Here is a 15,490-nt window from a genome sequence, read left to right on the forward strand (position 1 = left end):
TACCAGTAGCCTGACGAAAAGCATTTTTCCGTCCCTTGTTTCTGTCTATGTAGACACTATATGGGAGTTACCGGCCCTAGGTTGTCTAGATAAACCCAATCGATCACATGACTTTGCCGGCTACAGACAGGAAGGCGAGCAGCTCCTTGCTGCTGTCAGAGATGGTAGCAGACCTCGCGCGAGCGTTGATTAGGGTTAGGATTACATGTCAAATCCTGGTCAAGTGATATACAACAATCTTTGGTAAATGTAGGTTAGGATTAGATTGGGGGAAATTCTAGAGGAGTATTACAGCAGGGTTGGGAGATATTGAAGACGACTTCATTCATTTCCAGATTGTTCATCAGTTGGTGTACTTGAGAAGTCACAGCACATGACAAGATATCAACACCACGCCACATCCTCACCCCAGCCCACCACTACACAACACCACAACACCACAACACAATACAACACCACACAACACCACAACACAACACCACAACACAACACAACACCACAACACCACAACACCACAACACCACAACACAATAACACAACACCACACCACAACACCACAACACCACAACACAACACCACAACACAAAACCACAACACAACACCACAACACAACACAATACAACATACACACCACCACACCACATCCTACCACACCAGACCTCACCCCACCAAAGCCCAACACCACAACAAAACACAACAGTACAACACAAACTAACACAACACCACAACAAAGACCAGGTCCCAGGGTTTATTTACATTTTCATCTCAACTGCCCCAGTCTGTCAACAATCTGCCCTCTACCCAGTCTGTCAACAATCTGCCCTCTACCCAGTCTGTCAACAATCTGCCCTCTACCCAGTCTGTCAACAATCTGCCCTATTCTCAATCTGTCAACAATCTGCCCTATTCTCAATCTGTCAACAATCTGCCCTCTTCTCAATCTGTAAACAATCTGCCCACTACTCAATCTGTAAACAATCTGCCCTCTACCTAGTCTGCCAACATTCTGCCTTCGGCACAGTCTGTAAACAATCTGCCCTCTACCCAGTCTGTCAACAATCTGCCCTCTACCCAGTCTGTCAACAATCTGCCCTATTCTCAATCTGTCAACAATCTGCCCTATTCTCAATCTGTCAACAATCTGCCCTCTTCTCAATCTGTCAACAATCTGCCCTATTCTCAACCTGTCAACAATCTGCCCTCTTCTCAATCTGTCAACAATCTGCCCTCTACTCAATCTGTAAACAATCTCTCCACTACCTAGTCTGTCAACATTCTGCCTTCGGCACAGTCTGTAAACAATCTCCCCTCTACCCAGTCTGTCAACAATCTGCCCTCTACCCAGTCTGTCAACAATCTGCCCTCTTCTCAATCTGTCAACAATCTGCCCTCTTCTCAATCTGTAAACAATCTGCCCTCTACTCAATCTGTAAATAATCTGCCCACTACCTAGTCTGTCAACATTCTGCCTTCGGCACAGTCTGTCAACAATCTGCCCTTTACCCAGTCTGTTAATGATATTAGAGGCGATGATGGGCGATAAAGCAAGGTCATCTCATTGTTTAGAGGGCATCTCTATGTTTCAAGGTCATCTCTGTTTTCAAGGTCTTCTTTATACGGGCAAGATAATCTCCATATTTTCAAGGTCATCTGTATGTTAACAAGGTCATCGCTAAATTGACAAGGTCATCGTTATGTTGAGACTAGAACATGTCTGTGTTGACAAAGCGTAGATGGTCAGCTATACAAACGCCAAACTAAGATTAAACAGCTATAATATTGTGTGAAGAGATAATCTCTATTAAACTCTAATCCACCCCAGGATTGTGTAAGATTAACTCTAATCTACCCCAGGATTGTGTGTAAGATTAACTCTAATCTACCCCAGGATTGTGTGTAAGATTAACTCAATCTACCCCAGGATTGTGTGTAAGATTAACTCTAATCTACCTCAGGATTGTGTGTAAGATTAACTAATAAACCCCCGGATTGTGTGTAAGATTAACTCTAATCTACCCTAGGATTGTGTGTAAGATTAATTCTAGTCTATCCCAGGATTGTGTAAGATTAACTCTAATCTACCCCTGGATTGTGTGTAAGATTAATTCTAGTCTATCCCAGGATTGTTGCGTAAGATTAACCTTAATCTACCCCAGGATTGTGTGTAAGATTAACTCTAATCTACCCCAGGATTGTGTGTAAGATTAACTCTAATCTACCCTAGGATTGTGTGTAAGATTAATTCTAGTCTATCCCAGGATTGTTGCGTAAGATTAACCTTAATCTACCCCAGGATTGTGTGTAAGATTAACTCTAATCTACCCCAGGATTGTGTGTAAGATTAACTCTAATCTACCCCAGGATTGTGTGTAAGATTAACTCTAATCTACCCCTGGATTGTGTGTAAGATTAACTCTAATCTACCCCAGGATTGTGTGTAAGATTAACTCGAATCTACCCTAGGATTGTGTGTAAGATTAACTCTAATCTACCCCAGGATTGTGTGTAAGATTAACTCAATCTACCCCAGGGTTGTGTGTAAGATTAACTAATAAACCCCCGGATTGTGTGTAAGATTAACTCTAATCTACCCCAGGATTGTGTGTAAGATTAACTCTAATCAACCCTAGGATTGTGTGTAAGATTAACTCTAATCAACCCTAGGATTGTGTAAGATTAACTCTAATCAACCCCAGGATTGTGTGTAAGATTAACTCTAATCTACTCCAGGATTGTGTGTAGGATTAACTCTAATCTACCCAAGGATTGAGTGTAAGATTAACTCTAATCTACCCCAGGATTGTGTGTAAGATTAACTCTAATCTACTCCAGGATTGTGTGTAGGATTAACTCTAATCTACACGAGGGTTGTGTGTAAGATTAACCATAATCTACCCCAGATTGTGTATAAGATTAACCATAATCTACCCCAGGGATTGTATGTAAGATTAACTCTAATCTACCCCAGGATTGTGTGTTAGATTAACTCTAATCAACCCTAGGATTGTGTGTCCTCTGATTAAACGCCCTGGGAATAAGAAAACAATGGCGGGGTGGGGAAACAATGGGGGTGAGGAAATAACAGGGTGGGGGTAGGGGCGAACCAACATGTCGGCGTGGGGTGGGGAACAAAGGCACCGACAGGGAAAATAAAAGCTTGAGGGTGGGGGAAATGTGGAAGAGATAGAAGGCTGGTGTTACATAAACATAATTATTTGTTGTTTGTGTGGGGGTGGGGGAGAGGGATGGAAGCACGATAGAATCAAATAGAAGATTGGAGATATGTAAAAAGAACTTGTGTGTGTGTGCGTGTGTGTGTGTGTCTGTGTGTGTGTGTGTGTCTGTGTCTGTGTGCTGGGGGATAGAGATGGATGGACGTAGCAAGACAGGAAGAAATAGAAGTTTGGTGCTATGAAAATGGTTTGTTGTTTGTGAGGGGTGGAGTGGGGTGGGGAGGTTGATGAAATAAAGGGTTGGGGTATGACAAACGGTATGGAGTTTGTGAAAGGGATATGATAAGGAGGGAAGGGGGGGGGCGGACAAAAAGTTTAGAGGGACTGGGGTATGTGGGGAGGGGGGGGAGGTGTGTAATGAGTGCAGGGGAGACTAGGTGAGGTAGGGAATGTGTAAATTGGGTGTTGTTGGTCCGGGGGTGGGGGGCTGGGTTGTGGGTAAGGTAGACGATACTAGGGTGTGGATGCGACAGGTGTGAGTGGTATGTGGGGGCAGGTGACCAAAAGGCTGATCTTTATGTGAGTTTTGTGTTGGATAATTGTGCTGGGTACTTGTGTTGGGTACTTGTGCTGGGTACTTGTGGTGGGTACTTGTACTGGGTACTTGAGTTGGGTACTTGTGCTGGGTACTTGTGCTATGTACTTGTGGTGGGTACTTGTACTGGGTACTTGAGTTGGGTACTTGTGCTGGGTACTTGTGCTGGGTATTTGTAGTATTGTTTTATTGAAATTCATTGGGTCATTGGAAAAAGTGAGTTGTCAATGTCACTATATACGGTGTAACTCAATGGTCTTTTAAGGACCGTCCAATGTTGTAAGTAATGATGAACCAATGTTATTGAGAGATACATACTGAATGTTTGCTCATATCAAAGGAACATACTTATACTATGTGTTTAATGAAGTATGTCTTTAAGGAATGCAAACTGTACATTTGTCGAAGTGTAAGAACAAAGAAGCTAAGGTATATTTACAAAATATTTATTTTACATTTTCTATAGAATGACATAAGTTTATGACTGAATGGAAGAGACAAATACGATTGACTGAATGAAAGTTTAGCAAAAATATTTAGCAACATTTGAATCAGATAATATATGTAATGAGCATGTATATAAGATCTATTATAAGATCTTTAATTATTTTAAAAAGATACACTTTATGTGGTTTGGTGATCAATTGTTTCACATAACGTCATGATTTCAGTACCATGTTAAAGACTTCGTGTGCTTAAGTTGAAGTGATGCTGTCTTTATGTGCTAAATGCATCATGTCCTGGTGATGTTGTCATGTCCTGGTGATGTCATGTCCTGGTGATGTTGTCATGTCCTGGTGATGTTGTCATTATGTCCTGTTGATGTTGTCATGTACTGTTGATGTTGTCATGTCCTGGTGATGTTGTCATTATGTCCTGGTGATGTTGTCATTATGTCCTGGTGATGTTGTCATTATGTCCTGGTGATGTTGTCATTATGTCCTGGTGATGTTGTCATGTCCTGTTGATGTTGTCATTATGTCCTGGTGATGTTGTCATTATGTCCTGGTCCTGGTGATGTTGTCATTATGTCCTGGTGATGTTGTCATGTCCTGGTGATGTTGTCATTATGTCCTGGTGATGTTGTCATCATTTCCTGTTGATGTTGTCATGTCCTGTTGATGTTGTCATTATGTCCTGTTGATGTTGTCATTATGTCATGGTGATATTGTCATGTCCTGGTGATGTTGTTATGTCCTGTTGATGTTGTCATTATGTCATGGTGATGTTGTCATTATATGCTGGTGATGATGTCATGTACTGGTGATGTTGTCATTATTTCCTGTTTATGTTGTCATGTCCTGTTGATGTTGTCATGTCCTGGTGATGTTGTCATTATGTCCTGGTGATGTTGACATTATGTGCTGGTGATGTTGTGTCCTTGTGATGTTGTCATTATGTCCTGGTGATGTTGTCATGTCCTGTTGATGTTGTCATTATGTCCTGGTGATGTTGTCGTATTCTTGTGACGTTTTCGTGTCCTGTTGATGTTTACGTTTTCTACGTTGAGCTAATAAAGTCATCCCGACATTATCATCTGTATGTTGTCATATTGTCATGTTACATTCTTCATGTCAGGTAAAATGTCATGTAGATGAACACTGGTAAAAGTATAAGTTTTCATGTCACTTAGAATGTCATGTTTTCATGTCACTTAGAATGTCATGTTTTCATGTCACTTAGAATGTCATGTTTTCATGTCACTTAGAATGTCATGTTTTCATGTCATGTAAAATATCATTCTTTTAAAGCCCATGAGAAGCAAAGGGCTGCGGCTACACTTCTCCACTGAGTTTTGGGCAGATCTCTTTAGTTCAGCCCACGTCAGCCCAGTAGCCCTTGCTTCTCCTTTGTAACATTAAGTAATACATAAATATGTCAGGCATTAGGCAAAATCATTCATGTGTGATTTTATATTACAACTGTATTGATAATCTTATAACTGATATCGATGTTACAAATGATATTGATGAAGTTACAAATGATGTCACTAGTTTTTACATTTTTATTCCTGCTTTATCCATTGGATGGATGGTTATTATCCACAGTTCTACTTTATCCACTCACAAGCCTTATCCAAATCACAGATGGTGTATATCACAGTTCATCCTGCCCATTTGTATCCATAAGATGGCGGGTATATATCCACAGTTCTTTATCCAAAGGATGGCTGGTGTATATCCACAGTTCTTCAGCTTTATCCATATGATGATGGTCTATATTCTCGTGTTATCCAACCTTGGAAGCCATATCTTATCCAACTATGGCTTTTTCTTTTCATTTTCTGAACTGTGGATCCTTCACTTTATCACATTTTTCTCACATTTTTTACTCTGTTTATCACATTTTCTGATATACTTCACATCTTACATCGTTAACTTCACATTGTTTGATCACATTTTTCTCATATCTCAGCCTTGTAGTGGTGTCTTGAAGCATTGTGGCCAGCATACATTAACCCTTCACTGTCTAATAGAGACACACCATAGCCTTTGATAAACTTCGTCTTTAACCCTTCACTCTCTGACACAAGGTGCCGTAGCCTTCGATACACTTCGTCTTTAACCCTCCACTGTCTAATAAAGACAGAAGGTGCTGTCGCTTTTCATACACTGTTATTAACCCTCCACTGTCTGATTTAAGACGCGTGGTACTGTAGTCTTTCTTACGCTTTTAATTAACCCTCTACTCTCTGATCACGGATGTAGAAATATGAAACAAATATAAACATTCGGTTTTGGCCATTTGTCACAAACAAGTCACAATTTTACGGATGTACATTATGTTTTTAAATATCTAAAGACAATTTTAATCTCAAACAAATCTATTGTTGTATGTACACACAAGTTTGATCTATGGACCAAGATCTACCAACCAGAGGGGTATGTTAATCAAAGAACAAATACAGTGGAGATCTTAAAGCAACATGGTTTAGGTGTCACCTTGGTAAAACCTTACAGGTGAGTATCTGCAAGGTACAACGTCAATGACGTCACACTGTCCTCGAAATGCCCGCGTGTGTACACTGATGTGTACGATGAATTGTACACGAACCTGTACACTCACACAACAACGTACATCACTTTGAAAACCAACATAGCATGTACAGCATCACAGCAATGGCAATATATTCTTTAAATATGTTAACATCATTCACGTTATAAATGTAAGTATGTATATGAATAAATGTATATTACATATATAAGCTATATATAGGCAATATATACAGGCTATGTATATATATATGCTATATGTATACATATATATATATGTAAGTATACATATAAATGCATATATATATATATATATATATATATATATATATATATATATATATATATATATGTATATATAAATTAAATGTGTATATTTGTGTATAAACACAAATATAGACATATATATGGTACATATTATATATGTATTTTACACATATTTAAATATACATACAATTCTATATAATAAGAAATGAATTTTGTTCTCATAAAGCATATTTTCTTTTTTTTTGGTTGCATAAACCAGACACGAAGACAAAAATATGGTACGACAACAGAAAGTACACCCCCCAACAACAGAAAATACACCCCTCGACAACAGAAATACACCTCATGTAAGTGTAACCAACTATCAATTGATCTCTTGCGAAAAAACTTGAACATTTATATGACTGAGTCATCACATCAGTTTTTAGCCAATGAATGGCTAGTTTGTAGGCGAGATTTCTTCTTTTTTATCTTTGAGCTTAGAGGCTATAGGTTTCACGCCGACCTTTGACCCTTCGAGACTATCAGTCTGGTCCAAGGCCGAGTAACAAGGTCAAGGCCAAAATAGTAACCGTCAACAATTTCGTTATAAATTTGCAGGCCCCCTTTCGGTCATGTTGCGGTTTCCTCCGTGGTCGGACCGACTTTTTTCGTCTCGTTTGATGGGTGTTTGTTGTCGAGACAGTTTCCGGTCACGAGGGGGATTGGCGTCACGTGGTTGCTATTGACGCTGTTGTTAGGCGCCGGGTTAGGGTTAGTCCCCCTGTTGTTAGGCAGCACGTTGAGCCGGACCTTCTCCGAGTCCGTGTCGTAATACGCCTTCACGTCTTTCATCAGCACCGTGTTGTCGCTGCCGTTCTTGATCGGCGAGCGGTTGATGATGACGGAGGGCTGTTGGGTCTCGACGTTGGTGTACTGTGTGTAGCTGCTGGCACCGGCGCCGCTGCCGCGCCCGAAAAACAGGCACGGCAGAACTTGCCGGAACTCTTTCTTGAAGTTGTCGTTCATCCAAGCGTAGAGGAAGGGGTTGTAGATGGTTGAGCTCATGGCGATGACGTGAGCGATGAAAAAGACGAGGGTGAAGTACTGCCACTCAAAGACTGTGCTGTCGGCGTCTCGGGTTAGGTGGACCATGTTGAGAGGCATCCAGCACAAGACGAAGATGACCACCTGTAATTAGAGTGGACGTTGGGTAATTACAATCAAGAAAATAGCGTCTAATTACGTTTTATTTATACATCAATGTAAAAAATATACGTAAAGTTACGCTTTGGGAGTTCAATGTCAATAAGGTAATTAAAGTTCATGTTTGCTTGATATCGGAATATAAGGAGAAAGTATGGAAATTTCTAAGCTGAGTTTACTTTTTTCCGAACATGAGTCCATCAGAGATGAATGGACTCTGGGTCTATCTGATTCTTCTTCTTCGTTCTTAAATGTAATGTTGGAAAAGATTTCCGGATCTTGTCCAGATCAGCCACGCCACTAATGCCCCTCCACTTGCTACCTATTTCTGATGTCCAGACATTTGAATATTTAAACTTACTCCATAAAAACAACTAGGGTTAGGGTTGGGGCTAGAGAGGGTTAGGGGTTAAGGTTGGGGTTAAAGGCACCAAAATACAGATCTTTCATGCAAATTATTAATGACACGTCCCAATTTCATCCATTTAAATAAATTCTAAAAGTACAAGTTTCATATCTTATTTTTAAAAAGAAATCTTTTATTGTTGTTGGCGAGTGTTAACGTTTTGGCGGGGTTTATCTGGACAAGATCCGGATTACCTCCTACACAACTAAATATTACGTCTCAACCTGTTAAGCGCCATTAAGCCGTCGACTCCGATTTCTGCCTGCTTTACTTTTTGGATTTTCTTTCATAACCTTTGTCCATATCATACCCCAGCAATAACATGTAGTAAAACCAAATCCAATCCACGTAACCAAAATAAATAAAAATAGTTTCCCAGAAACAAGAACATATCGCTAGATCAGATTTCTCCCATGAAAACAAGGCCACGTGCTCATATAAAATTAGTTTGACACAATCAAGGAAGCCATGATTTTATCAAATGTGTTTCATACACGAACGAGCACTTCCGGTAATTATATTTTCATTTTTACCCGAACAGGAAATAAAACTAAACAAGAATTAGAAATGGAAAGGTCAAGGCTGAGATGAAGATAAACAAAATATTACAGAACATTTGGAAGGAATAGTTTTAATAAGGCTGCAAGGCTGAACGATTCAGATGGTGTGGACAGAGGGAGGTCGATACGTATCAAATAAAGCGTCATGAATTATTGTGTACCACGTCACAATGAAGTGTATAAGATGTCGTCATGTAATGTCAATCACATAGCCTCGAGAAAGGACGTGGTCTATCGATCGACGCTGGTCACCCAGCCTTTAGCCCACACAGCAAGCGTTGACCTGATACAATTCACACATCAAAACCTGACGTCATAAAACTCACACATCAAGCATTGACCTGATACACCTCACGCATCAAGCATTGACCTGATACAACTCACACACCCAGCGTTGACCTGATACAACTCACACATCAAGTGTTGACCTGATACAACTTACACATCCAGCGTTGACCTGATACAACTCACACATCAAGTGTTGACCTGATACAATTCACACATCCAGTGTTGACCTGATACAACTCACACATCAAGTGTTGACCTGATACAACTCACACATCAAGTGTTGACCTGATACAACTAACACACCCAGCGTTGACCTGATACAATTCACACATCCAGTGTTGACCTGATACAACTAACACACCCAGCGTTGACCTGATACAATTCACACATCAAATGACGTCATAAAACTCACACATCAAGTGTTGACCTGATACAACTCACACATCAAGTGTTGACCTGATACAACTCACACATCAAGTGTTGACCTGATACAACTCACATCAAAAGTTGCCCTGATACAACTCTCACATCAAAAGTTGCCCTGATAAAACCAATAAAAAGATACTTGAGACAGTTTTAGCTATCGACCGGTCCCCTCCTTAGCTCTGCTGTCGGTGTTAGAAATGAAGCTTGTCTTGTACTCTGATCCTAATCCTTCCTAACCCTAAACCTCTCAACCGAGAGAGGAAATACGTGTCTGCGCTGACTCCTCATTGGTGCGTCGAGTCAGTCCTACTGACTCAGTCTTGTATCGGTCTTTTACATTATTCATTTTAAAAAAAAACTTTGGTAAAGAAAACTATAGGCTGATGTGGGGATTATAAGTCTCAATGTAGAATTTAAATAATCTGGTGGGCAACAATTAATCTTGTTGGGCAACAATTAATCTCATTGGGCAACAAATAATCTGGTGGGCAATAAATAATCTGGTGGGTAATAAATAACCTGGTTGGGCTACAAATAATCTGGTGGGTAATAAATAATCTGGTTGGGCAAGAAATAATCTGGTTGGGCAAGAAATAATCTGGTTGGGCTACACATAATCTGGTTGGGCTACAAATAATCTTGTTGGGCTAGAAATTAACTGGTGGGCTAGAAATAATCTGGTGGGCAATAAATAATCTGGTTGGGAAACAAATAATCTGGTTGGGCTACAAATAATCTGGTTGGGCTACAAATAATCTGGTTGGGCTACAAATAATCTGGTTGGGCTACAAATAATCTGGTAGGCATTTAATAATCTGGTGGGCAATAAATAATCTGGTTGGGCTACAAATAATCTGGTTGGGCTACAAATAATCTGGTTGGGCTACAAATAATCTGGTTGGGCAACAAATAATCTGGTGGATCAGCAAAAAAAAAACCCAACAAAAAACCGACGGTCTGTAGTGGATGAAAATGTAAACGAATTATTTAGCAAACATCAAGGTCGCACAGAATAAGAACTATTCACGCTACTAGCGCTGCACATTGATATGATATTATGCATGTAGTCAAGGCCCAGACAATGCTATCTGGCGCTTAAAGTCTGACTCAAGAACTGGAAATTCCGGAATAATTCAATAATTCTGGCATCAAAACGTGTAGCACTGGTGAGATGGGAACTTGAATATGTTGTCGGGTGATGCAGATACGACTGGTCAGACACGTGATGACCTTGACATTGCGCTACCACTGACAAACACATAGGTGGACGGGAAAAAGGTGCCACTGGCAGTCACTGGAACCATCAAGCTCAGAGCTAACAGTACACCTAGCTCTGAGCTAACACTACACCAAGGTATCAGCTAATCTTCCACCAATATCTGAGCCAACATTCCACCTAGCTCTGAGCTAACACTACACTAAGCTCTGAGCTAACACTACACTAAGCTCTGAGCTAACCCGCCACCAATACCTTAACCAAAACTCCTGCTTTGAGCTAACCTTCCATTTAGCTCATATCTAAACTTCTACCAATCTCTGTTGTAATCAACATCACTGGGAACTGAACCCACTGCTAAGCTCTGAGCTAACCCTACATCAAGTTCTGAGCTAAACTTCCACCAATCTGATCTAACACTCCACCACGCTCTGAGCAAACTCCACCAACCTCAGCTAAACTTCCACCAATCTCAGAGCTAACACTCGACTGAGCTCTGATCTAACACTCGACTGAGCGCTCAAAACTGCTGATCAAAATGCAGCAATCTGCAGAATTCCATCCCATCTCTCGCTTAAACTTGTAAAGAGGAGTCGAGACGGGGGGAAAAGAAGTGTCAATCAAAGTGTCCCATCTTGTCAATCAGCATCTGACAGCGTGTGGGAGCTAGGATATTAACACGGCTAAAGTCAAACGATGATGCGCAATGTCAAGCCGGCTAGAGTTGATCAGGCATGCAATTATCTTTAGGGCGCCTGGTGTTAGAAGCCTGATGGGCGTTTAAAGGGCGTTATACTGCGGTGTTGATACTAGACTGTATAGCTCGCTAACAACCCCTTCAATAATGTTATATAATTTTTACCGAAACTTTTGTTAAATCGTGTAGATCTAGAAATCGATCCTGGGTTTCTTTTGATATAAACACTAGGCAGCAAGACTTGAACGACTTGTAAGAGTTCTATCTAATTAAAAATTTAAAACTAAAACGCTAATTCCGGCATGAGAAACTATGAACTACCGTTTACGTTTAATAAAATATAGTAATCAATCAATAAATATAATCGATTACACTCAGAAAAACAACTGGAATTGGTAACAAAGCAGCCACGCGGATATCGAAACAACAGATACACAAAATCCTTAAATAATTAACACACAAACGTAAAATACAACACAACAAGCACACAAACACCCAAACACATACAAATAAGCACACAACCATCACAATAACCAACATTATTACCAACACAACAGAAATATAAACAATATAAACATAAACACCAACATAAACAACTATAAAAACAACAATAAATCTACAATACGCCACCACCACAACAAAAACAAAAACCCCAGTAAAACGTCTGAAAGTAATTCATCAACACAAAAAAGACTAACCCTTACACAACCACCATTATTAACAACGAAACAAACAGCAAACACCAACAAATAAAACCACAAACACGAAAACACAACCACAAACAAAAACAACACAGCTACCAACACAATAACACAACCATCAACACTAAATCACAACCACCAACACAAAAACAACACAACCACCAACACAAAAACAACACGACCATCAACACAGAAACACAACCACCAATATACAAAACACAACCACCAACACAAATACACAACCACCAATATACAAAACACAACAACCAACACAAAAACACAACAACCAACACAAAAACACAACAACCAACACTAAAACACAACCACTAACACAAAAACACAACCACCAACATAAAACAACACAACCACCAACACAAAAACACAACACCCAACAGAAAAACTCAACAACCAACACAAATACACAACCATTAACATAAAAACACAACCACCAACTCTAAAACACAACCACCAACATAAAAAAACAACAACCAACACAAATACACAACAACCAACACAAAAACACAACCACCAACTCTAAAACACAACCACCACCATAAAAAACACAACCACCAACTCTAAAACACAACCACCACCATAAAAAACACAACCACCAACATAAAAAACACAACCACCAATACGAGTAGCATCTACACACAAACTCCACCAGCATCCAAAATCGCGCTGTTATGCAGTAACTATGGCAACATAAATCAATAAATAGCAAGGAAGGCCAAACGCAGCCAATCATTTATTAGGTCAGGCTACGGTTCTAAGGCGCAGCTCCTGGTTGTACTTCGCTGTCATTTCGTTCTACGTTGTCAGTGTCACTTCGCTGTCATTTCATTCTACGTTGTCAGTGTCACTTCGCTGTCATTTCATTCTACGTTGTCAGTATGTCATTTCGGCGTCATTTCGTTCTACGTTGTCAGTGTCACTTCGCTGTCGTTTCGTTCTACGTTGTCAATATGTCATTTCACTGTCATTTCGTTCTACGTTGTCAGTGTCATTTCGCTGTCATTTCGTTCTACGTTGTCAGTCTGTCAATTTGTTCAACGTTTGTCAGTATGTCATTTCGCTGTCATTTCGTTCAAAGTTGTCAGTACGTATTTCGCCCCACGTTTATCTGTTTGTTATTTCACTGTTATTAAGGTCGCAGTTTGTCAGTATGTCATTTCGCTCCACGTTTGCCAGTATGTCATTTCGCGTAACGTCTTTCAGCGTGTCATTTCGTTCAATGTTTGTTAATATGTCATTTCGTCAACCATCTGTCAGATGTCATTTCGCTGGACTTTTGTCCGTATATGAGATGGGAAACTGTTAGAACATCATTTCACATTATATTTGTCCATATTCCATTTTGTTGATATTAATCAGCTTGTCATTAAAAGTATTTATCCTTTCCGTGTATTTGTTGAGTATTTTCCTGTATGCCACTCCGTTAAATGTTAGTATGTCATCTGTCTGTCACCTACTTAAGTACTCAAGAACGTCTGCTGTTGTCATTTTGTCAGAAACCTCAACAGGTTTTATTATTCTGATCGTTTAGCTGATAGGTTTATTTTGTCGTTATGCTAATACATCGTGGGAGGGGGTGGGGCCCTTATGTGTTCTGTGTCCTGTTTATTGAGGGACGGTGTTGTTTTGTCGTTATCACATTTGGCTGGAAACTTGGATTCGACGGCGTTCTGACGGAATAATTCATGCCGCCATTAGATTGCTATTTTATGTTGTTTTTTGTTTTGCAATGGAGACGTTATTTTGTTGGAAGTTTTAATGATCATGTGTTAGTTATTTCACATTTTCATAACCTGTCATTTGTGAGATGTTTCATATTGTCATGAGCAGTAAGATGATCGCAGTGAAATGTTCATAAAAAGAACAAATTGAGTGTGTGTAGGATACGTTAATTGTTTTTTGGCGTTGTTTTTGTCGTGACATAACCTATCACAGTTGTGTCAATTTAATATTGTCCTAAAGTTGTCAATTTAATGTTGTATCTTGTCCTAAAGTTGTCGGTTCAGTGTTGTATATTGTCCTAAAGTTGTCAGTGTAATGTTGTATCTTGTCCTAGAGTTTTCAGTTTAATGTTGTATCTTTTCATAAAGTTGTCAGTGTAATGTTGTATCTTGTTCTAATGATGTCATATTAATCATGTATCTTGTCCTAAAGTTGTCAGTTTAATGTTGTATATTGTCTTAAAGTTGTCAGTTTAATGTTGTATATTATCTTAAAGTTGACAGTTTAATGTTGCATATCGTCTTAAAGTTGTCCTTGTCATGTTTCTCTAAAGTTGTTGTCAGTTTGATGTTGTATGTTGTCCTAAGGATGTCCTTTTGATGTTGTCCTAAATTTGTTGTCAGTTGTATCGTGTCTTTAAGTTGTCAGTTTAAAGTTGTATCTTGTCTTAAAGTTGTCAGTTGGATGTTGTATATTGTCCTAAAGTGTTCAGTTTGATGTTGTATCTTGTCCTTAAGTTGTCAGTTTAAAGTTGTATCTTGTCCTAAAGTTGTCAGTTTAATGTTGTATATTGTTCTAAAGTTGTCAGTTTAATGTTGTATATTGTCCTAAAGTTGTCAGTTTAATGTTGTATATTGTCTTAAAGTTGTCAGTTGGATGTTGTATATTGTCCTAAAGTTGTCAGTTGAATGTTGTATCTTGTCCAAAAGTGTTCAGTTTAATGCCGTATCTTGTCCTAAAATTGTCAGTTTAAAGTTGTATCTTGTCCGAAAATGTTCAGTTTGATGATGTATCTTGTCCTGAAGTTGTCAGTTTAATGTTGTATATTGTCTTAAAGTTGTCAATTTTATGTTGTATATTGTCTTAAGGTTGTCCTTGTTATGTTTCTCTAAAGTTGTTGTCAGTTTGATGATGTATGTTGTCCTAAAGATGCCCTTTTGATGTTGTCCTAAATGTGTTATCAGTTTAATGGTGCCCTATAGTTTTCCATTTGTAGTATATCTTATTCTGAAGTTGTCAGTTCTAC

The 15,490-nt window shown here is 39.3% G+C and overlaps 1 protein-coding gene across 1 annotated transcript in view; it reads right to left on the bottom strand.

Annotated features, from left to right (window-relative positions):
- Positions 1-7,177: 7,177 nt before the first annotated feature.
- The window catches only part of LOC131943359 (prolactin-releasing peptide receptor), a 34,278-nt gene continuing 25,965 nt past the window's right edge, over positions 7,178-15,490 (bottom strand). Inside the window, exon 4 of the mRNA XM_059303442.1 lies at positions 7,178-8,198. Within this exon, the coding sequence (XP_059159425.1) occupies positions 7,641-8,198 (558 nt within the window). The 3' untranslated portion in view covers positions 7,178-7,640. The remainder of the gene's footprint in view (positions 8,199-15,490) is intronic.

Source organism: Physella acuta, unplaced genomic scaffold, assembly GCF_028476545.2.
Source record: "Physella acuta isolate Inbredline_101_S28 unplaced genomic scaffold, ASM2847654v3 ptg000453l, whole genome shotgun sequence".
Taxonomy (NCBI): domain Eukaryota; kingdom Metazoa; phylum Mollusca; class Gastropoda; family Physidae; genus Physella; species Physella acuta.